Source organism: Lucilia sericata, unplaced genomic scaffold (assembly GCF_015586225.1).
Source record: "Lucilia sericata isolate MDLA Ls3-8-SP2 unplaced genomic scaffold, ASM1558622v1 Contig001114F_arrow, whole genome shotgun sequence".
Lineage (NCBI taxonomy): Eukaryota > Metazoa > Arthropoda > Insecta > Diptera > Calliphoridae > Lucilia > Lucilia sericata.
Genome location: NW_023995086.1, coordinates 125,129 through 150,709, shown reverse-complemented (window position 1 = coordinate 150,709; position 25,581 = coordinate 125,129). Strand labels below are relative to the sequence as shown.

General features: G+C 30.8%; 1 protein-coding gene across 1 annotated transcript; it reads left to right on the top strand.

Moving 5' to 3' along the window:
* Positions 1 to 2,094: 2,094 nt before the first annotated feature.
* Positions 2,095 to 24,681, top strand: LOC119610082 (ras-related protein Ral-a; the record flags this gene model as incomplete). Its single annotated transcript, XM_037965178.1, has 3 exons — positions 2,095 to 2,255; positions 12,786 to 12,960; positions 24,472 to 24,681. Coding segments are annotated over 3 exons (441 nt in total), but the record flags the coding sequence as incomplete, so codon positions are not given.
* Positions 24,682 to 25,581: the final 900 nt, after the last annotated feature.

Below are 25,581 nucleotides of genomic sequence, written 5' to 3'. Positions count from 1 at the left end.
AAACTATAAGAGATACGGCCAAAACAAGCGAAATCTGTGATCACTTCAGTTTCATACAAAAAATCGATATTTTGAGTCAAAACATAAAAGTCCATTTTTCTTGAAACTATAAGAGATACGGCCAAAACAAGAGAAATCTGTGATCACTTCTATCTCATACAAAAAATCGATATTTTGATTGAAAACATAAAAGTCCATTTTCTTGGAAACTATAAGAGATACGACCAAAACAAGAGAAATCTGTGATCACTTCTATCTCATACAAAAAATCGATATTTTGAGTGAAAACATAAAAGTCCATTTTTCTTGGAAACTATAAGAGATACGGCCAAAACAAGCGAAATCTGTGATCACTTCAGTTTCATACAAGAAATCGATATTTTGAGTCAAAACATAAAAGTCCATTTTTCTTGGAAACTATAAGAGATACGACCAAAACAAGAGAAATCTGTGATCACTTCAGTTTCATACAAAAAATCGATATTTGAGTGAAAACATAAAAGTCCATTTTTCTTGGAAACTATAAGAGATACAGCCAAAACAAGCGAAATCTGTGATCACTTAAGTTTCATACAAAAAAAATCAATATTTTGAGTGAAAACATAAAAGTCCCATTTTCTTGGAAACTATAAGAGATACGACCAAAACAAGCGAAATCTGTGATCACTTCTATCTCATACAAAAAATCGATATTTTGAGTGAAAACATAAAAGTCCATTTTTCTTGGAAACTATAAGAGATACGGCCAAAACAAGCGAAATCTGTGATCACTTCTATCTCATACAAAAAATCGATATTTTGAGTGAAAACATAAAAGTCCATTTTTCTTGGAAACTATAAGAGATGCGGCCAAAACAAGCGAAATCTGTGATCACTTCAGTTTCATACAAAAAATAGATATTTTGAGTCAAAACATAAAAGTCCATTTTTCTTCGAAACTATAAGAGATACGGCCAAAACAAGAGAAATCTGTGATCACTTCTATCTCATACAAAAAATCGATATTTTGAGTGAAAACATAAAAGTCCATTTTTCTTGGAAACTATAAGAGATACGGCCAAAACAAGCGAAATCTGTGATCACTTCAGTTTCATACAAAAAATCGATATTTGAGTGAAAACATAAAAGTCCATTTTCTTGGAAACTATAAGAGATGCAGCCAAAACAAGCGAAATCTGTGATCACTTCTATCTTATACAAAAAAACCGATATTTTAAGTGAAAACATAAAAGTCCATTTTTCTTGGAAACTATAAGAGATACGGCCAAAACAAGCCAAATCTGTGATCACTTCTATCTTATACAAAAAACTTATATTTTAAATGAAAACATAAAAGTCCATTTTTCTTGGAAACTATAAGAGATACGGCCGAAACAAGCGAAATCTGTGATCACTTCTATCTCATACAAAAAATCGATATTTTGAGTGAAACTTAAAAGTCCATTTTTCTTGGAAACTATAAGAGATACGGCCAAAACAAGCGAAATCTTTGATCACTTCTGTTTCATACAAAAAATCAACATTTTGAGTGAAAACATAAAAGTCCATTTTTCTTGGAAACTATAAGAGATACGACCAAAACAAGAGAAATCTGTGATCACTTCAGTTTCATACAAAAAATCGATATTTTGAGTGAAAACATAAAAGTCCATTTTTCTTGGAAACTATAAGGGATACGGCCAAAACAAGCGAAATCTGTGATCACTTCAGTTTCATAAAAAAAATCGATATTTTGAGTGAAAACATTAAAGTCCATTTTTCTTGGAATCTATAAGAGATACGGCCAAAACAAGCGAAATCTGTGATCACTTTCAGTTTGATACAAAAAATCGATATTTTGAGTGAAAACATAAAGTCCATTTTTCTTGGAAACTATACGAGATACGGCCAAAACAAGCGAAATCTGTGATATAGTCTTGACTATAGACTAGACTATAGTCTATATACTAGACTATAGACTGGACTATAGACTAGAGTATAGACTAAACAATGGACTATGCTATAGAGTTGAATATAGATTAGACTATAGACTAGGCCCTCCTATTAATCTTGTAACTAATATTTATTTCCTTTTGTTTACATTACCTTTTTCAGGTTGTTTTAGATGGCGAAGAAGTACAAATAGATATATTGGACACAGCCGGTCAAGAAGATTACGCTGCCATTCGTGATAATTATTTTCGCAGTGGTGAAGGTTTCCTTTGTGTTTTCTCCATAACAGATGATGAAAGCTTCCAAGCAACACAAGAATTCAGGTAAGTTTATTTTTAGCTATTAACCTAAAAAACACTATATATTTATACTGTTTGATGTATTTACAAGCTGTCATCCTTGACACACATTTTTCCAAAGAAATTTGATATTTATAGCTGGAGAGTATTTTCTGCGTTATATTTTTCTTGAAATTGTTTTCCTTTTTTTTTTCAAAACAATTAAAAGTGTTTTTATTATGACAGTGTTTTTGGGGTCTTTGGGTTTTTGTGTGAAATTGTGTTAACAAGTTGTCACATCTTATGTCTTGCGTTATAACGTCGCCACACTAACTATGTATATGTATTAGTGTAAAAAGTGTGTTTATTTATTTAGAGCCTTCATTAACACTTACTTTTTTTCATCGCTGGGGATGTGTTCATGCATTTTGCCTTTATTTTAATTTTGTTTAAGATTTTTGCTTTAGAGGTTTAATGAGAGGCTGGTATTTAGATTTTGCCGGTTTTTTAATTTAATACAGGTTATTGCACAAGGTTTGTACTGGACAAACATTGCTGTTGATCCAGAATATGCCCTGCAGTCTACTAAAAGCCCCATATAAGGATTTTATTCTAAATAAAATGCCTTCTTAATTGTTAATTTTCTTAACAATATATTTTTTATAACACAGCCAACTTATGACACTTTGACAATTAACGTCTCTGCTCTAACCTGTGTTCTAAATAAATAAAGTATTTATTTCAATGCCTTAACTAATTAACGCTTTGTCATGTGTTTATTATTTTTTTTCTATTTAATTTTATTTTATATAGTTTTTAGATGAGGGTTGTTTTGTTTATTCATTGTTTTCTAATCTTAGTCAAGTATAGTGTTTTTACAACTCCTTTATTGCCAGACATGTTTAATTAACTGTAAAATTATTTAAATAACATTAGAAGTTAAATATTAACAATACAAACGGAATTGAACTTTATATTCAAAGAAGATTTGAGGCGAAGATTGGACAGTCACAGATGTGACTGAACATTTTAACTAATCATTCGGTTGGTCCTTCAGCGTCTAGTTTTAATAATCTTAATCGAAAGTTTTCGATGTGGCGCATCAACAAACAGTATTTTTTGCATGTAATGGAGTATGTAAATGGGGATCCTAACATTACAGTTCATTTGACAGTTCAGCCTTTTGTAAGTCCAACCGGCAGCAGCTACAAACTCTCTTTATACTCACTATCAAAAACGATGTGATATATTGGTTTTGTCATACTGTTTGTAACACGTCAAATTTATTGTCTAAGGCCCCCAAAAGTATGTGTACATGTTCTAGGTCCTTATTAGGTTTTAAGACGATCTTGCCACATATATTTCTTAGCGGTCGAAGATTCCACCTAGCCGCCATACAAGTGCCCGCCCAGTATACTGTTTGAACTGTCCATAATTGATTCTACCTTGCATGTTGAAAACACGAGAGAGTTCAAACGAAAATAGCTAGAGATCTGAAATTTACCACGTATATTTCTTAGCGGTTAAAGATTCCACCTAGCCGCCATATAAGTGCCCGTTCAGAATACTGTTTTAACTGTCCATAATTGATCCTGCGTCCCAAATGAAAACTCCTTCAATGATGCAATTTGTAATAAACAAATTTTGTAGGAACCAAAATCTATCTACCAAATTGTATAAGAATCGGTCCATATCCTCCATTAACGATTTCCTCCAGAAAATTACTTCAATGCTCAAAGCTATCGGATTCGACATAAATAAGTTTTGCAGAAACCAAAATCTCATGGTGAATTCTCCAAAACCAACTTTTTTTAGCAAATGTTTAGAAAATCGGATATTTTAATTGATCCTATCCCCCCTATAACTCTTACTCAAAACGATTTTTTATTAATAATTATTGATAAAAGTGGACAGAATGTGATAAAAGTGGACAAAAACAATTTGTTTTTAAAAAAGAATCTCTCTTTAAAATTCGAAAGAACTTAGTCCACGATGAACCCAAGTAAAGGTCATATTCCAATACCCATGATGGGCCTCAAAAATAACCTACTATTCTCTATTTATTGTCACATGTAAAGCAGATCGATCTTCTGTTCTCCGTTTTTCTTTAATGTTAAGAACGGGAACTTAGAAAAATTCTGGGAATAGCCCTACTCATGCAGAGTTGGGAGTAGGAATAATGATTGTGATAGATGGGAGAAGTGTTTATGGAAATGTGTTTAAAAAGAATTCTAGATGAAAAGCATCTTAAAGTAGCTGGTATTTGGCAAGAAGTTCTTACTGGAATTTTACAGACACCGCAAGAACCTCACGCATAACCGGGATAAAGTTCGAACCACTGCCCTGCTGGCTATTGGTTCCCGTGTTTTCAGATTATATAAATCATTCCATGAATACATTTGACACCACCAGTTTATAGTTCCGACAGACTAGAGGTACTGGTATCAAGCACCTATTTTCCCCTGGATTGCAATCACACCTAGATGGGGAAGTTCATTAAGGTAACATGCCCCGGGTGGATTTTTCCAGACAGTTACGAATTGAGATTACCTCCGTTCCCACGTTCACTTGCCAAGATTTTCACCAGATTTCGCATTTGGAAAAAAGTTCTTACTGAAATTTCACAGCCACCTATAACCGGGACAAAATCCGAAACTCTGCCCAGTGGGCTATCGGTTTCTGTGGTTCCAGATTATACGGCTCTCTGGTTCGATCTCAGATCAAATTATGCCAAGGAAAGACCATGCATACATTTGACACCACCAGTTTATAGTTCCAACTGACTAGAGGTACTGGTATCAAGCAACTATTTTCCCCCGAATGGCAATCACACCTAGATGGGGGAAGTTCATCAAGGTAACATAGCCCTGTGTGTATTTTTCCAGACAATTGTGAATTAAAATTATCTCCATTCCTACGTTTACTTTCCAAGATTTTCACCAGATTTCACATTTTGTCTTATAAATAAATGTCACTGACAACAACTCAAGAGTATATATATGATTGGAAGTTTGAGAAAAAAGATTCTTAAGTTTCTTTAATCTACAACAACTCGAAGAAAGCGATCTGTGCGGAAGATGCATCCAAATGGATAAAGCTATTAACAATACTAAAATATCTAGAGCCAACGGCTAATGGAAGACATTATCTATCTTATGTTCAAGATGATAGTTTAAATTCTATATTTAGGACAAGGTTCCCTGATTATAAACGATATCGAGCTTAAACCCATGTTAAACATAGGGTGCACTATTTATTTCTTGTGCACTCTTTATACTAATAATAACTTTTATACTTGAAACTATAAATATCCACATTAAACTCAATTTACTTGGGGTATATATTAACCACTTGTCCCTTGATATTCAATATAATAAGATTTTAGTTTCAATAAATAAAAAAATTATAAAAAAAAACGTTTATCACAATTATAAGCAAATCACCGAGTCACAATAAAAAAAATAATTCTGAATAATGTTCAAAGTATATTTATGTTTCACAAATGAGTGATAGATATTTTCAGGGTTAAGTAAACTCATTATACTGATAAAATTCTCAAGTGATTGGTTATGGAAATAATTCTAAAACAAAATTATTTGCACGAGAATTTAAAGCAGTCACGAGCAAAACTGAAATTCTAATGCACGCGTGCATAGGCCAAGAAATTCTGCTGACGCTTTGTTGACACACCTACACTATAAGCTTGTGTGTATTAGTGTGTCTGTGTTTTACTAACATGACCACTTGTTTGTTGCTTTGTTACGATCTCAGAGATCAAAATCAAATCAGTTGCTGTTCAGCTTTTGTAGAAGCAAGATCACGTTGCGGATTTTTTTATGCTTATGATTTTTTCTCTTTTATTACACCTAGCAAAATGTTTGATATAAATTGGGAAAATGATTTCTTTTTTATAGAAAACATGGACGGTGAGGCACAATGCGTCGTATGTTATAAAATTATATGTAGAAAAGCTTTATTTTTTTTGAAAAGGCATTATGAAACTTGCCATGGACCCTTAAATGACCTTAGGGGACATGACAGAAAAGTAAAGTTGTTGCAATTAAAAGGTTAACCGATCAACACATTGGTGACTTATTGCGTATTAAGGAATATAAAGGAAACATTGATTTGGATAGATTAGTTGAACTTTAAATTAAGTTCAGTTAATATCTCGGTAATATCCCTTAAAAGTTCGAAATCGAATAGAAAGTCGTGATTTTCTTAATGATATTTCAGTAGTTTTATTTAATACTACTTTTTAAAAATACCACTACTTTTCTTAAATGAAAAACTCTTTCCCTTTATTCCATTTTTGTTTAAAATGCCCAAAAGTTCATGAGTTTTTCTCGTCGTAAAAAGTATTTGCAATAGAAAACAAATTTCAAAACTTTTCTCAGTGTACCACCATTTTGTTATAACGTGCAGTCATCTCTCTGCTGCTTAACGCACACAAATATACACATGGTGGTATGTGTTTGCCCATGACTGATTTAAAGGCATTTAGAAAATTGTAAAAATTAACGATTGTGAATGAAACATTATAATGAATCATATTAAAACATATGTTAATATTTAAATAGGCACAAGTTAATAGTTTTTCTTGTTTTATTTAAACTGGGGGAACCTGGATCAATAATTTGTTGTGTATACATATGCATTTAGAGAGAGAAAAAACAACTACAACAACATTTACTTAAAGTTACATATGTTTTCCATACAAACTTGCCCTTAATGAGCAAGTTGACACATGCGGAAGTTGGTAACAGTAACTGAAGCAGTTAAAATACAAAACTGCAAATAAAACCGACAATCCAACCAACAAATTACTAAATATATACATACATACATCAGGTAAACTTAACTGTGCGAGTATTTAAGACGATTTTTTATGTTGGCGTGTTAGTTTTACATTAATTTCCTAGTTTTTTTCCCCCCCTTAAGTATGTTTATGGGAGTTTGTTGTCGCCTCATGATGATGATGACGATGATCGACTGACGACGTCGTCTATATTTGCATAAATAAAGGGGTTTTGCAAAGGTTGTGTTTATTTAATTGATATCTGACCTTTTTTAAGGCATTATAAGGCCAGATAGATCATATTTCTTGTTCGGTAGACTACACTGCAATCCCGATTATGAACTCTAGGATTTAATCCGGAGTATAGTTCAGTCTAAAAACAAAACAAATATCTAAACTATAACCAAAGCTATAGTCCAAACCTATTCAGAATATAGACAAAACTATAGTCCAGTTTATAGACCAAACTGTAGTCCAGACTATAGACTTTTCTGAAGTTCTTAGTTAAATCAAATTATAGACAAAAATATAGTCCATAGCCTAAAGACTAAACTCTAATCCAGAGTAGAGTAAAGTAAAGTAGATAGTCTAGGCTATAATTAAGACTATAGATAACACTTTAGATAAGACTATAGTTAGGACTTTAGACTAGACTATAGGAATCAGTAAAACCGGAAAAATTAGTTAATATTGAAATGTCATTTCAAAATTGTATTTCTTTACTTGAATTTGATTTCTAAGAAGCTTTCCCAATTCAATGACTATACTAGTGATCCACGTAGACTATTCGATTACTGTATTAATTACGAGAAAGTTATTATATCATATATGATTCTTTGCAAAGTACATGCAAGTACAACAAACAAAACACATAGAATTTTTTTCTATTTTCGATGTATTAATTCGATTTCCAGCCTCATTTTCAAATCCCCTATAATTATGTCTACATTAATGTGTATGTAAATATTAAACTCGAAAACATACATATTTGTTACTTACCGTCATTTGTTGTGTGTACACGCCCAAAAGCTTTTCACTAAAACTCATTAGAAAAAGTCATAAACAAATGAGGGTAAATTTAGAGCAAATACTTTTATATTTTATGGATCTTCTATAGAAACGTATAATATACATAAATCCAATTGAAGTTAGAAAAGTCAATTATGTATTTATATTTCGAAACAATTAGGTGTGGGACATTACCTCATTTATTAAATAATAAAGAATTGTTTTCTAATTTCTTTGAAATCCCTTTAGGAGTTTGTTTTGTCATATTTGAACTAACTTAACCGTAACTAGAAGTTAAAATTTTAATCAGAATACCGAATTTTAACCACTAACTGTTGTCTTGTCTACAGTCTAGACTTAAGTCTTGTTTTTAGTTTGCACAATAGTCCGGACTATGGCCTCGACTTAAGTGCTTCCTTGCGTAGAGTCTTACCTATAGTCTGGACTATAGTCTTGTCTATACTTAGTCTTGTCTATAGCCTGAACTATAGTCTTGTCTATAGCCTGAACTATAGTCTTGTCTATAGTCTGCACTATAGTCTTGTCTATAGTCTGCACTATAGTCTTGTCTATAGTCTGGACTATAGTCTTGTCTATAGTCTGGACTATAGTCTTGTCTATAGTCTGAACTATAGTCTTGTCTATAGTCTGGACTATAGTCTTGTCTATAGTCTGGACTATAGTCTTGTCTATAGTCTGGACTATAGTCTTGTCTATAGTCTGGACTATAGTCTTGTCTATAGTCTGGACTATAGTTTTGTCTATAGTCTGGACTATAGTCTTGTCTATAGTCTGGACTATAGTCTTGTCTATAGTCTGGACTATAGTCTGGACTATGGTCTTGTCTATAGTCTGGACTATAGTCTTGCCTATAGTCTGGACTATAGTCTTGTCTATAGTCTGGACTATAGTCTTGTCTATAGTCTGGACTATAGTCTTGTCTATAGTCTGGACTATAGTCTTATCTATCTTGTCTATAGTCTGGACTATAGTCTTGTCTATAGTCTGAACTATAGTCTTATCTATAGTCTGGCCTATAGTCTTATCTTTAAGCTTTAGTATTGGCTATAGTCTTATCTATAATCTGGACTATAGTCTTGTCTATAGTTTGGACTATAGTCTTGTCTATAGTTTGGACTATAGTCTTGTCTATAGTTTGGTCTATAGTCTGCACTATAGTCTACGGACTAGTCTATGGACTAGTGTATAGTTCTGACCATTTTATAGTCAAGTATATAGTGTAGACGGCAGTCTAGTCTTTAGTCTTTTCTACAGTCTGGTCTATAGTCTTATCTCCAGTCTGAACTAGAGTCTAGTCGTCAGTCTTGTCTATAGTCTATAGTTTTATCTCCAGTCTGAAATATAGTCTTCTCTATAGTTAGACTTGTCTGCAGTGTGGATAATCTTTTGTTATAACTAAAAAAGTTTGCAAATCCTACAAAACTTTCGTTTGCTAATCAATACAATACAGTAATATTTAATTAAACATTTAAAGGTTGTTAGCTTTAACAAAGGAAAACACATAAAACATTTATAATTACTATTAAAACTGTTTAGATATAAACTTTTTTGATCAGCAAATTTTTTAATAAGTACAACAATTAAATAGAAAAATTTTAATTATACAATTTTTTGTTAGTTTTTGTTTACTTTTTTTACTGGCACAATATAAAATTGCTATTTAATTGCGGTTGGAAATTCCTTGTTTTTTTGCAATCAAAAAAATTAACATAAACATTTATGCCCATATTCTGTTTAAAAAATATATGTATTTAAAAAAAAATATGCTGGTTTTTTGTTCAACTAAAAATACCTTCATAATCTTTACAAAAAGTTTTAGGGTTGGGTCTAAAAAGTACTTTTTAAATTTAAAGGCGATAAACCTTGTGTTATGGCGAAAATTTGTAGTTGTTAAACAATTAAAAAGTACTTATGGGGGAAATACATATGCTATAGAGAAATAAGGTACTTTTTGTGTACATTTTTTATTAATTGAGAAATTGCTATGCGTTTATTGTTATTGTTTTTATCTTTTTCTGCTTAATTTTCGCACTATTGTTTTATGATTTTGAGATCCTCATCTATTTGTAATTGTTTGTTGCTTTACTACGTAGTAAATATTAAATTTACTATGGAGGGTAAAATTAATTTTTTTATGCTATAAATTAAACCACAGCTTGAGATTTTCGTAATAAGATATTCTAACAATGTTGGGGAATTATTAATAAATCTTGATTAAAGCAAGTAAGAAAGTATAGTCGGGCGTGACCGACCATATGATACCCTACACTAGTTATGAATATTAAATGTGATTTATTTTTCATAATAATTCATTGTTCCGATACATTTAAGCAATTTATGGATGAAAAACTAATTTTCTGGGGGCTGGAGGCAAGAGTGGACCAAGTTCGATAAAGTTTTGTGAATATATTTATATTTATATACTATTTATAAATTTATAAGTTAATTTTGGACATTCAAGTAATTTTATGAAGGGGACTTTGTATGGGAGCTAGGGTCAAATGAGGCCCGATCTTTATGAAATTTGGCAAGGTCATCAAGGCTTGTATAAAACTTAGTTGTGCCGTTTTTTTGTATCGATATACAGGTATATTTAACATAATTATGAACTCAGAAGCCCTTTTCGGAGGGTTATGTTGTATGGGGGCTAGGTGAAATAATGGACCGATTTTAACAATTTTCAATAGGCTTCGTCCTTGAGTCACAAAAAACGTGTGTGCCAAATTTCATCCAATTATCTCGACATTATAGCCCGACAGACGGGCGGACGGACATAGCTAAATCGACTCAGAAAACTCAGAAAAAATCTAAGCCGATTGGTATACTTTAATGTGGGTATAGGACGAATATTTTTGTATGTTACAAACATCAGCACAAACCCAATATACCCTTCCCACTAAAGTGGTGTAGGGTATAAACACTTGATTTTAGTTTTATGGAGGGGAAACAAATCAACTTACAGCTTAATAAGTAAAAAGTGATAAAAACGATAGTAAAACTTAAAACTGCAGTAGATAAGACATTAGTCCAGATTATATTCAAGACTGCAGATACAACTATAGGCCATATATTACAAATGAGTACGTATCAGACTAAAGACAAGATAATTGTACAGACTATGGACTGTAGACCGGAATATATGTATATAGTATATTCTTCAGTCTAGTCTATATTATAGTCTATAGTTATATCTAAAGTCTACAGGCTATATTCCAATCTCTATGTGTCTATAGTCTAGTATGTAGTATAGTTTATAGTCTACATTTATAGGCTAGTCTACAGTATAGTCTAATCTATAGTCTAGTCTATAGTCTAGTCTATATTCTAGTCTATAGTCTAGTCTATAGTCTAGTCTATAGTCTAGTCTATAGTCTAGTCTATAGTCTAGTCTATAGTCTAGTCTATAGTCTAGTCTATAGTCTAGTCTATAGTCTAGTCTATAGTCTAGTCTATAGTCTAGTCTATAGTCTAGTCTATAGTCTAGTCTATAGTCTAGTCTATAGTCTAGTCTATAGTCTAGTCTATAGTCTAGTCTATAGTCTAGTCTATAGTCTAGTCTATAGTCTAGTCTATAGTCTAGTCTATAGTCTAGTCTTAGTCTAGTCTAGTCTATTATAGTCTAGTCTATAGTCTAGTCTATAGTCTAGTCTATAGTCTAGTCTATAGTCTAGTCTATAGTCTAGTCTATAGTCTAGTCTATAGTCTAGTCTATAGTCTAGTCTATAGTCTAGTCTATAGTCTAGTCTATAGTCTAGTCTATAGTCTAGTCTATAGTCTAGTCTATAGTCTAGTCTATAGTCTAGTCTATAGTCTAGTCTATAGTCTAGTCTATAGTCTAGTCTATAGTCTAGTCTATAGTCTAGTCTATAGTCTAGTCTATAGTCTAGTCTATAGTCTAGTCTATAGTCTAGTCTATAGTCTAGTCTATAGTCTAGTCTATAGTCTAGTCTATAGTCTAGTCTATAGTCTAGTCTAGTCTGATCTATAGTCTAGTCTATAGTCTAGTCTATAGTCTAGTCTATAGTCTAGTCTATAGTCTAGTCTATAGTCTAGTCTATAGTCTAGTCTATAGTCTAGTCTATAGTCTAGTCTATAGTCTAGTCTATAGTCTAGTCTATAGTCTAGTCTATAGTCTAGTCTATAGTCTAGTCTATAGTCTAGTCTAGTCTATCTATAGTCTAGTCTATAGTCTAGTCTATAGTCTAGTCTATAGTCTAGTCTATAGTCTAGTCTATAGTCTAGTCTATAGTCTAGTCTATAGTCTAGTCTATAGTCTAGTCTAGTCTAGTCTATAGTCTAGTCTTTCGTCTAGTTTATAGTTTAGTCTTTAGCCATGTCTACAGTCTACTTAATAATCTAATCCATTGCCTAGTCTGTAGTCTACTCTATGGTCTAGCATATAGTAGTTTATAGTCTTCACTATAGTCTGGTCCATAATCTAGTCTATTCTACAGTCTGTGGTTTGAAATTTGTTGCATCAAACCTTGAAATAAATTTGCAATAAAGTTTGTTAATGGAAAAATTCAAAACGATCTTATTTGCATTCTAAAATGTTTTTATTGTCAAATTTTATATAGAAAGGTGCTAAGTCTTGTTTACTTCTACAAGAAACATTTTTCTTGTTAAAACTTCTGATATTTATTTATTGATTAGTATAATTAAGCAAAACCGAGAAATTATTTTTATATATTTTTATAATGTTTATTAATCATCATTCAATGTAAAATATATATATTTTTTTGTTGCAGGGAACAAATATTGCGCGTGAAAAATGACGAAAGCATACCATTCCTGTTGGTTGGTAACAAATGCGATTTAAATGACAGGCGCAGAGTTCCACTGAATGAATGTCAGACAAGAGCTCAACAATGGCAGGTGCCATATGTGGAAACATCGGCCAAAACACGTGAAAATGTCGATAAGGTAAGTTGTTGCTGTTACGATTACAATGCAATTACTTGTTTAAGGTTTTCATTTTCTGCTATAAAACAAATCCTGTCTGTGTAGTTCAATTATTACCAATGAAAAGGGTTTATTACAAGTTTTCTTTTTTAAATGCAGCTGAGTTTTTAAGTTAGTTTATGTTTTTTTTATATATAGTTTATTTTATTACAAGTATTACTTTGTTTTATTTATTTTGTTGTTTTTGTCCAGTGAACACTTATACGTAACCCTTCTATTTTACATTTAGTTCTGATCTCTGTTTTTTATTATAATTTTACATATTTACCCATGCATACTTCTCAAACACACTATTACACACACGCTGCAATTTTTATTATTATTATTTTTTTTTTTCCTTTAAATGTTTTATTGTTATTTTACTTTCATTTTTTTATTTTCAATATTTTTCTTTAATGTTGTGTCTTTTGTTTAGTTGTTTTTCATTAAATTTTTATTATTATTGTTGTCGTTTAATTTAAGTTTTTCTTTATGGCATAATTTTCCAACTTTCAGCATTTTTTTCACTTTTTTTCTTTCACAAATTTTCACTACTTTCAACACAAAGAGTTTGAAATTTGATTGTTTGCAAAAAAATAAATTAGTTTAATTTTAGGCAACTTGTTTAAAATGTTGTTTAGAAGAATCTTGATACAGAAGAAGAATTGAAACTAAAAGAGGAATTTTTGTAGAAACTAATCTTTAAAATAATTCTTCAAAGTTGGGCTTAGCCCAAATCGCTTTTCAAGAAAATATATCTCCTATAGACAAGGCTGTAGTACAGACTATAGAGCAGACTAAAAGCAATACTATAACCCAAACAATAGACAGGACTATATTCCATACAATAGAGTAATCTGAAGTACATATTATAGTACGGACAATAGTCCAGAATATAGACAATACTATAGTTTCCACCATAAACATGACTGTAGACAAAAGTATAGTTTAGAATATAGACAAGAGTCTAGTCAGGAATATAGGTAAGATTATAGGGCAGACTTTAGACTATACTGCAATCCCGATTATGAACTCTAGGATTAAATCCGGAGTATAGTTCAGTCTAAAAACAAAACAAATATCTAAACTATAAGCAAACCTATAGTCCAAACCACAGTCAAAACTTTATTCAGAATATAGACAAAACTATAGTCCAGTTTATAGACCAAACTGTAGTCCAGACTATAGACTTTTCTGAAGTTCTTACTTAGATCAAATCAAATTAAAGACTAGACTCTAATCCAGAGTAGAGTAAAGTAAAGTTGATAGTCTAGGCTATAATTAAGACTATAGATAACACTTTATTACTATAGTTAGGACTTTAGACTAGACTGTAGGTCGTATTCCAGAGTAGAGAAAATATTGAACGCAGGACTATAGTTTAGACTATATACAAATAAATTATAGATACAAATATAGTCCATAGTCTGAACTAGAGACTAGACTGTAATCCACAGTATAGAAAAGTAGAGTAGATAGTCCAGGCTATAATTAAGGCTATAGATAATACTTTAGATAAGACTATAGTTACGACTTTAGTCTAGACTTTAGATAGTAATCCAGAGTATAGAAAATATTGTACTCCCGACAATAGTTTAGACTATATACCAATCAATTGGTCAGACTGTAGACAAAATTGTATCCCAGAAGCTAGTCCATACTATAGTTTAGACTACATTGAAAGCTATAGTTCAGATTGATTGATTGATCTTTCTATTATCTATAGTCTGAATTATAGACTAGATTGTAATCCGGATTATGGATCAGACTATAGAGAATACTATAGTCTAAAGTCAGTTTTATAGACTTGAATGTAATCCTTACTATAAAGCAAAGCTATAGTCCAAACCACAGTCAATACTCTATTCAGAATATAGACAAAACTATAGTCTAGTTTATAGACCAAACTGTAGTCCATACTATAGACTTTTATGAAGTTCTTAGTTAGATCAAATTATAGACAAAAATATAGTCCATAGCCTAAATTAAAGACTAGACTCTAATCCAGAGTAGAGTAGAGTAAAGTAAAGTAGATAGCCTAGGCTATAATTAAGACTATAGATAATACTTTAGATAAGACTATAGTTAGGACTTTAGACTAGACTATAGTTCGTAGTCCGGAGTATAGAAAATATTACACTCACGACTATAGTTTAGACTATATACAAGTCAATTATAGACACAAATATAGTCCATAGTCTAAACTAGAGACTAGACTGTAATCCACAGTATAGAAAAGTAGAGTAGATAGTCCAGGCTATAATTAAGGCTATAGATAACACTTTAGATAAGACTATAGTTAGGACTTTAGTCTAGACTTTAGATACTAATCCAGAGTATAGAAAATATTGTACTCCCGACAATAGTTTAGACTAATCAATTGGTCAGACTATAGATAAAATTGTATCCCAGAAGCTAGTCCATACTATAGTTTAGACTACATTGAAAGCTATAGTTCAGATTGATTTATCTTTATATTATCTATAGTCTGAATTATAGCCTAGATTGTAATCCGGATTATGGACCAGACTATAGAGAATACTTATATCCATAGTCTGTTTAATGGACTTACTATAAACCGACTTTATTTTACACTATAGACAAGAATATAGTAGTCCGGACTATGGACAAGTTTATAGATACGATTAAGGATAAGACAATAGTCTAGAATATAATTCAGACTATGGTGTAGTTAAAACTATAGACGATAATTTAGTTTAGACTTCTATAGTTTAGATTATAGATAAATCATAGACTAGACAGTAGCCCAGCACATAGTCCTTACTGTAGACAACACTATAGTCCAGACTCCAGTAAAGACTATAGTCCAGAGTGAAAACTTTTCTATAGTTACAATAATAGGTACAATTATAATGCATATTCCGAACTATAGACTAGACTATAATACAGACAATAGACAAGAATATTGTCCGAACTACAGGGATTATTATCTCTGATAATATTAGGAAATCTGACTTACCGACTTTAGGAAACTTTAGCGCTTAAAAAATTTAGAACGTTTATAACTGAGGTGCCCTATAACTGATCAAACAGTATGACATAAAATTATCTACTTTCTCCTTTTTGAAAATCTTTTGAATTCATATAAATATTTGATTAGTCTCTAAATAGATTAGCGTGTGTTTTAGAGAAAAAATTTTAGAGAATTTAAATTTTAGAACTAAAATTATAATATTTTTAAACTTTATTTAAAACTTTCTTAATAATTTTTAACTAATATTTTAACTTACTAGTTTGTTTCTTTATAATTTGCTGCAAATATTATAATTTAAATTGTTTTTAATATTAACACTTTTGCAAATAAAGATTGTTAAGTTTTGTAGAAAAAATATATATCTAATAAATAATAAAAATAATAATATTTAAATATTACCGCTGCTGCTGCTTCTATAATTTAATTTGATTTTTTTCTTCTCTTTCTCTCTTTTTCTCTTATAAAAAAAAACCAAACAATTTTTTTAAATATTCTCTTTTTTGACCATCATCTCGTATATTGTTTCATTTTTTTTCTTATTATTATTATAATTATTAATTGTTTTTTGTATGTAAAATGCAGGTATTTTTTGATTTGATGCGCGAAATAAGATCACGCAAAACTGAAGATTCAAAAGCGACCAGTGGGCGAGCTAAAGATAGATGCAAGAAACGGAGATTAAAGTGTACATTTCTTTAGGCAATAGGTGCATACTTTTTTACTCTATCTCTCCATAAAACCAAAACAAACAAAAAAAAATACCAAACAAATTAACCAAAATTAACAAAACTATTATTAAAACTAATTTAACAAACAAATAAAATAATAATTTCTTTAACAAACAAAACATTATTAATATTAATAATGGTTTTGAAAAAATACCTCTAAAATAGTTTAACACACACACTTTTACTTTTTTCTAATATTTAATTTAAGTAATTTTTACATTTAACAATTTAAAGTAATTTTTATATCAGAAAAATTTAAATTTCTTTTAATTTTGTTGTTTTTAGTTTAAGAGGGAATTCATGGTCATGCTGTTGCATGTTTTAACAAGTATGATTATTTTGTAAAGGAATTCAAAACTAAATTTTTCCGTTGCTAATTCGTTTGGCAAAACAATATAAACTTATAAAAGAGAATAGTCTTAACTATAGACCAGCCAATAGTCTTGACTATAGACCAGCATATAGTCTTTAATATAGACCAGTCTACAATCTTGTCTTTAGACCAGCCTATGGTTTTGACTATAACCTGCCTATAGTCTTGAGTATCGAGCAGCCAATAGTCTTGACTATAGAGCATATAGTCTTGAATATAGACCAGCATATAATCTTGTCTATAGACCAGCCTGTGGTTTGGTTATAGTCCTGCCTATAGTCTTGATTATAGATCTGCCTATAGACTTGACTATGGACGTGCTAATTGCGTTGACTATAGACCAGTCTATAGTCAATAATCTTGAATATAGAACTAGTTCTAGTTCAGTTCTAGTTCAGTTCTAGTTCAGTTCTAGCTCAGTTCTAGTTCAGTTCTAGTTCAGTTCTAGTTCAGTTCTAGTTCAGTTCTTGTTCAGTTCTAGTTCAGTTCTAGTTCAGTTCTAGTTCAGTTCTAGTTCAGTTCTAGTTCAGTTCTAGTTCTAGTTCAGTTCTAGTTCAGTTCTAGTTCAGTTCTAGTTCATTTTTAGTTCTAGTTCAGTGCTAGTTCAGTTCTAGTTCAGTTCTAGTTCAGTTCTAGTTCAGTTCTAGTTCAGTTCTAGTTCAGTTCTAGTTCAGTTCTAGTTCAGTTCTAGTTCAGTTCTAGTTCAGTTCTAGTTCAGTTCTAGTTCAGTTCTAGTTCAGTTCTAGTTCAGTTCTAGTTCAGTTCTAGTTCAGTTCTAGTTCAGTTCTAGTTCAGTTCTAGTTCAGTTCTAGTTCAGTTCTAGTTCAGTTCTAGTTCAGTTCTAGTTCAGTTCTAGTTCAGTTCTAGTTCAGTTCTAGTTCAGTTCTAGTTCAGTTCTAGTTCAGTTCTAGTTCAGTTCTAGTTCAGTTCTAGTTCAGTTCTAGTTCAGTTCTAGTTCAGTTCTAGTTCAGTTCTAGTTCAGTTCTAGTTCAGTTCTAGTTCAGTTCTAGTTCAGTTCTAGTTCAGTTCTAGTTCAGTTCTAGTTCAGTTCTAGTTCAGTTCTAGTTCAGTTCTAGTTCAGTTCTAGTTCAGTTCTAGTTCAGTTCTAGTGCAGTTCTAGTGCAGTTCTAGTTCAGTTCTAGTTCAGTTCTAGTTCAGTGATAGTTCAGTTTTAGTTCAGTTCTAGTTCAGTAATAGTTCAGTTCTAGTTCAGTTCTAGTTAAGTTCTAGTGCAGTTCTTGTTCAGTTCTAGTTCAGTTCTTGTTCAGTTCTAGTTCAGTTGTAGTTCAGTTCTAGTTCAGTTCTTGTTCCGTTCTAGTTCAGTTCTATTTCTGGTGTATTACAGTTCCACTTCAATTCTAGTTCAGTTCTAGTTTAGCTTTAATTTAAGATAGATATAATAGAGATACATATCTCAAAAATGGAACAAGTTATAACATATGAGAAAACTTTACATTTATCTACAAATGTAATGGAGAAATTGCGAATTCTATAACAGACTGTGAATTCCTCTTATATTATTTTTATTTTTAAAATTTTCTATAAAACTTCTTGTCTTCTAACAAATCAAATAACACTTTCTAACTTCTTTTTTTCATCTCTCTTTCTAAAACTTTTAATTTTTTTTCTACGTTTATCATTTTATTTATTTTCATATTTTGTTTTTTTTTTCTGCATAATTTTGTTTTGATTTTTGGCTTTTGTCTTTTATTATACTTTTACTATCACACATGATTATTATTAATTATAATTTTAATATTTTATGTTTTTATTTCTCTTGTGGATTTACTAATTCAGATAATTTTTGGTCCACATGTTTAACTAATTTGTATATTTTTAATTTTTCACTAAAATGTATGTATGTATTTATTTGTTGTATTTGTGTTGTTTGTATTTATGCTTTTTTTGTTTTCTGAAATTAATATAATCATATTTTTAAAATTTAGGTTAAGAACAGTGTTTTAATGATGGTGTTGTGGTTTTTATTGTAGTTTGTTAGAAATTTAATATTGTTAGTTTTGTAGTTGTAGTATTAAATAAGTATTGATTACATTTGGATAATTTAGATATAGTTAACTAAAAATATTAAACAACAGACAGCTTTTATTAAACCTTCGGAGAGTAGGTATTCCTCAAGGGCCAACAATTCGAAAAAAAGTTTTAGTTAGTTAGTTAGTTTGAAAGGAGGATCCAAAGAAATACACCTAGACCTCCAATGGGCCTTTAGCAGTGTCTCTGATGGGAATCAATCCCACAATCTCTGGTCAGATCGTGGATTTTCTTCCAAACATACGTGTTTGAGAAATAGTCTTATTAGAATCGAAGTTTGATAAGCTATAATTTTCGAATTGTCGTGGATCGTTGCCAGAGTAACGTAATTATCCTCATGTTAAGCAAAAGAACATTTTTAATCAGAATATTGTGTTATTAATTTTGCATAAAGTCTAGAATATATACTAGACTAGACTATAGAATAGACTATAGACTAGACTATAGACTAGACTATAGACTAGACTATAGACTAGACTATAGACTAGACTATAGACTAGACTATAGACTAGACTATAGACTAGACTATAGACTAGACTATAGACTAGACTAATAGACTAGACTATAGACTAGACTATAGACTAGACTATAGACTAGACTATAGACTAGACTATAGACTAGACTATAGACTAGACTATAGACTAGACTATAGACTAGACTATAGACTAGACTATAGACTAGACTATAGACTAGACTATAGACTAGACTATAGACTAGACTATAGACTAGACTATAGACTAGACTATAGGACTAGATCTAGACTAGACTATAGACTAGACTATAGACTAGACTATAGACTAGACTATAGACTAGACTATAGACCTAGACTATAGACTAGACTATAGACTAGACTATAGACTAGACTATAGACTAGACTATAGACTAGACTATAGACTAGACTATAGACTAGACTATAGACTAGACTATAGACTAGGACTATAGGACTAGACTATAGACTAGACTATAGACTAGACTATAGACTAGACTATAGACTAGACTATAGGACTAGAACTATAGACTAGACTATAGACTAGACTATAGACTAGACTATAGACTAGACTATAGACTAGGACTATAGACTAGACTATAGACTAGACTATAGACTAGACTATAGACTAGACTATAGACTAGACTATAGACTAGACTATAGACTAGACTATAGACTAGACTATAGACTAGACTATAGACTAGACTATAGACTAGACTATAGACTAGACTATAGACTAGACTATAGACTAGACTATAGACTAGACTATAGACTAGACTATAGACTAGACTATAGACTAGACTATAGACTAGACTATAGACTAGACTAGACTAGACTATAGACTAGACTATAGACTAGACTATAGACTAGACTATAGACTAGACTATAGACTAGACTATAGACTAGACTATAGACTAGACTATAGACTAGACTATAGACTAGACTATAGACTAGACTATAGACTAGACTATAGACTAGACTATAGACTAGACTATAGACTAGACTATAGACTAGACTATAGACTAGACTATAGACTAGACTATAGACTAGACTATAGACTAGACTATAGACTAGACTATAGACTAGACTATAGACTAGACTATAGACTAGACTATAGACTAGACTATAGACTAGACTATAGACTAGACTATAGACTAGACTATAGACTAGACTATAGACTAGACTATAGACTAGACTATAGACTAGACTATAGACTAGACTATAGACTAGACTATAGACTAGACTATAGACTAGACTTTAGACTAGACTATAGACTAGACTATAGACTAGACTGTACACTAGACTATAGACTAGACTATAGAGTAGACTAGACTATAGACTAGACTGAAGACTAGACTATAGACTAGACTTTAGACTAGACTATAGACTAGACTATAGACTAGACTGTAGACTAGACTATAGACTAGACTATAGACTAGACTATAGACTAGACTATAGACTAGACTATAGACTAGACTATAGACTAGACTATAGACTAGACTATAGACTAGACTATAGACTACTATAGACTAGACTATAGACTAGACTATAGACTAGACTAGACTATAGACTAGACTATAGACTAGACTATAGACTAGACTAGACTATAGACTAGACTATAGACTAGACTAGACTATAGACTAGACTATAGACTAGACTATAGACTGGACTATAGACTAGACTATAGACTGGACTATAGACTAGACTATAGACTAGACTATAGACTAGACTATAGACTAGACTATAGACTAGACTATAGACTAGACTATAGACTAGACTATAGACTAGACTATAGACTAGACTATAGACTAGACTATAGACTAGACTATAGACTAGACTATATACTAGACTATAGACTAGACTATAGACTAGACTATAGACTAGACTATAGACTAGACTATAGACTAGCTATAGACTAGACTATAGACTAGACTATAGACTAGACTATAGACTAGATTATAGACTAGATTATAGACTAGACTATAGACTAGACTATAGACTAGACTATAGACTAGACTATAGACTAGACTACAGACTAGACTATAGACGAGACTATAGACTAGACTATGACTAGACTATAGACTAGACTATAGACTAGACTATAGACGAGACTATAGACTAGACTATGGACTAGACTATAGACTACACTATAGACTACACTATAGACTAGATTATAGACTAGACTATAGACTAGATTACAGACTAGATTATAGACTGGACTATAGACTGGAATATAGACTAGATTATAGACTAGACTATAGACTAGACTATAGACTAGACTAAAGACTAGACTATAGACTAGACTATAGACTAGACTATAGACTAGACTATAGACTAGACTATAGACTAGACTATAGACTAGACTATAGACTAGACTATAGACTAGACTATAGACTAGACTATAGACTAGACTATAGACTAGACTATAGACTAGACTATAGACTAGACTATAGACTAGACTATAGACTAGACTATAGACTAGACTATAGACTAGACTGTAGACTAGACTATAGACTAGACTATAGACTAGACTGTAGACTAGACTATAGGCTAGACTATAGACTAGACTGTAGACTAGACTATAGACTAGACTATAGACTAGACTATAGACTAGACTATAGACTAGACTATAGGCTAGACTATAGACTAGACTATAGACTAGACTATAGACTAGACTATAGACTAGACTATAGACTAGACTATAGACTAGACTATAGACTAGACTATAGACTAGACTATAGACTAGACTATAGACTAGACTTAGACTAGACTATAGACTAGACTATAGACTAGACTATAGACTAGACTATAGACTAGACTATAGACTAGACTATAGACTAGACTATAGACTAGACTATAGACTCGACTATGGACTAGACTATAGACTCGACTATGGACTAGACTATAGACTCGACTATGGACTAGACTATATGTATTAAGTATATAATTTAGGTGTTTTTATTATATTTCAGGTGGTCAACAGACTAGACTATAGACTAGACTATAGACTAGACTATAGACTAGACTATAGGCTAGACTATAGACTAGACTATAGACTAGACTATAGACTAGACTATAGACTAGACTATAGACTAGACTAGACTATAGACTAGACTATAGACTAGACTATAGACTAGACTATAGACTAGACTATAGACTAGACTATAGACTAGACTATAGACTAGACTATAGACTAGACTATAGACTATACTATAGAACTAGACTATAGACTAGACTATAGACTAGACTGTAGACTAGACTATAGACTAGACTAGACTAGACTTAGACTAGACATAGACTAGACTATAGACTAGACTTAGACTAGACTATAGACTAGACTATAGACCTATACTAGACTATAGACTAGACTATAGACTATACTATAGACTAGACTATAGACTAAACTATAGACTAGACTATAGACTAGACTATAGACTAGACTATAGACTAGACTTAGACTACTATAGACTAGACTATAGACTAGACTATAGACTAGACTATAGACTAACTATAGACTAACTATAGACTAGACTATAGACTAGACTATAGACTAGACTATAGACTAGACTATAGACTAGACTATAGACTAGACTATAGACTAGTATAGACGACTATAGACTAGACGATAGACTAGACTATAGACTAGACTATAGACTAGACTATAGACTAGACTATAGACTAGACTATAGACTAGAGTATAGACTCGACTATAGACTAGACTATAGACTAGACTATAGACTAGACTATAGACTAGACTATAGACTAGACTATAGACTAGACTAGACTATAGACTAGACTATAGACTAGACTATAGACTAGACTATAGACTATAGACTAGACTATAGACTAGACTATAGACTAGACTATAGACTAGACTATAGACTAGACTATAGACTAGACTATAGACTATAGACTATAGACTAGACTATAGACTAGACTATAGACTATAGACTATAGACTAGACTATAGACTAGACTATAGACTAGACTATAGACTAGACTATAGACTAGACTATAGACTAGACTATAGACTAGACTATAGACTAGACTATAGACTAGACTATAGACTAGACTATAGACTAGACTATAGACTAGACTATAGACTAGACTATAGACTAGACTATAGACTAGACTATAGACTAGACTATAGACTAGACTATAGACTAGACTATATAGACTAGACTATAGACTAGACTATAGACTAGACTATAGACTAGACTATAGACTAGACTATAGACTAGACTATAGACTAGACTATAGACTAGACTATAGACTAGACTATAGACTAGACTATAGACTAGACTATAGACTAGACTATAGACTAGACTATAGACTAGACTATAGACTAGACTATAGACTAGACTATAGACTAGACTATAGACTAGACTATAGACTAGACAATAGACTAGAGTATAGACTAGACTATAGACTAGGCTATAGACTCGACTATGGAGTAGACTATAGACTAGACTATATGTATTAAGTATATAATTTAGGTGTATTTATTATATTTCAGGTGGTCAACAGAAATGAAGACAGATTATGTAATGATTGAATGAAAGTATATCATCGGGTTTTATATTGTTTTACACATTTTAGGTTAAATAGTGTAAATATTGTATTATATATATTTTGTAAATATTCTTTTAAACTTATCTTATGTTTTAAACCAATTCTTTTCTATATAAATTTCATTATTTACTTTGCTTTAATCTGCACAACACTTGTACATTTTACTTTTCTAAAACATTTGGTTTCTCTATGGTTTTTAATGAATTAAAAACATATTAATATATATGGGAATTATATAATGATTATTAATTTATTTTTATTCTCTTTATCTCTCTTACAAATAACTTTAGATATTTTACGATCTTATCAGGGATATTTCAACACGTAAAAAACAACGTCAAACTGAGGTACGAGAGCCGACAAAAACCAAAACTCATTGCTGCCAATTGCTGTAATAAAACATCATTATTAAAAAAAACATATTTCTTTTTATTATTATTATTATTAATAATTTTTTAATTTAAAATTAAAATAAACACAATTTACTATATATTATTCATGAAAAATAAAACAAAAATAAATATTTTTTTTATTTGCAAAATTTTCCTTTTTTTAAATAAGTTTTTAGTTTTTTTTTTTTGTAAAATGTACCATGTACACCGTGAAAAAAAGTATTTCCACAGTTTTTAGTTGTTAATTTCCTTACTTTTTTAAAGAATAAACAAACAAAAATTTAACTAAAAGAACAAAAAAAAAAAAAAAACTATTATTAAAGTAATTAATTTGCAATAATTAAAATGCCTTGATTTTTATTATTATTATTATTCTTTTTTTAATAAATAATATTTGTATGTTAGAAATTCTCCTATTTATATGTATTAAGCTTGTTTTTTATATATACACACACATGATAAACAACTATATTTAAACAATAAAACAAAATAAATTTATTAATAAATTAAACAAAAAAAATAATAAAATTTTACGGCAATTAGTAACTGCAAAACTTTAATTAACAAACAAAATAAAAGTGAAATTATGTATTTATGAAATAAAACCACAACTTAAATGAAAACGATTGTAATGGTATGAAAATAAATGAACAAAATACATAGAAAACATAAAGAAAGCTTTTAGTCTCTTAAAAAATAAAACAAAAAACTCATAAAGTCAGTCATATTTAAACAAATTATATATCATTAAAACAGAAGATATTACAAAACGATGTAATAAAGGTTAACAGATAGTGTTTTTGTTAAAAAGTTATACCAACTAAACTATAGACTAGACTATAAACTACAACATAGACAACACTATAGACTAGACTACGGACTATACTATAGACTTGAATATAGCCTAGACTAAAGACTAGACTCTAGACTGGACTATAGATTAGACTATAGATTAAACTATCGACTAAACTATCGACTAGACTATCGAGTATTCCAAAACTGGACTAT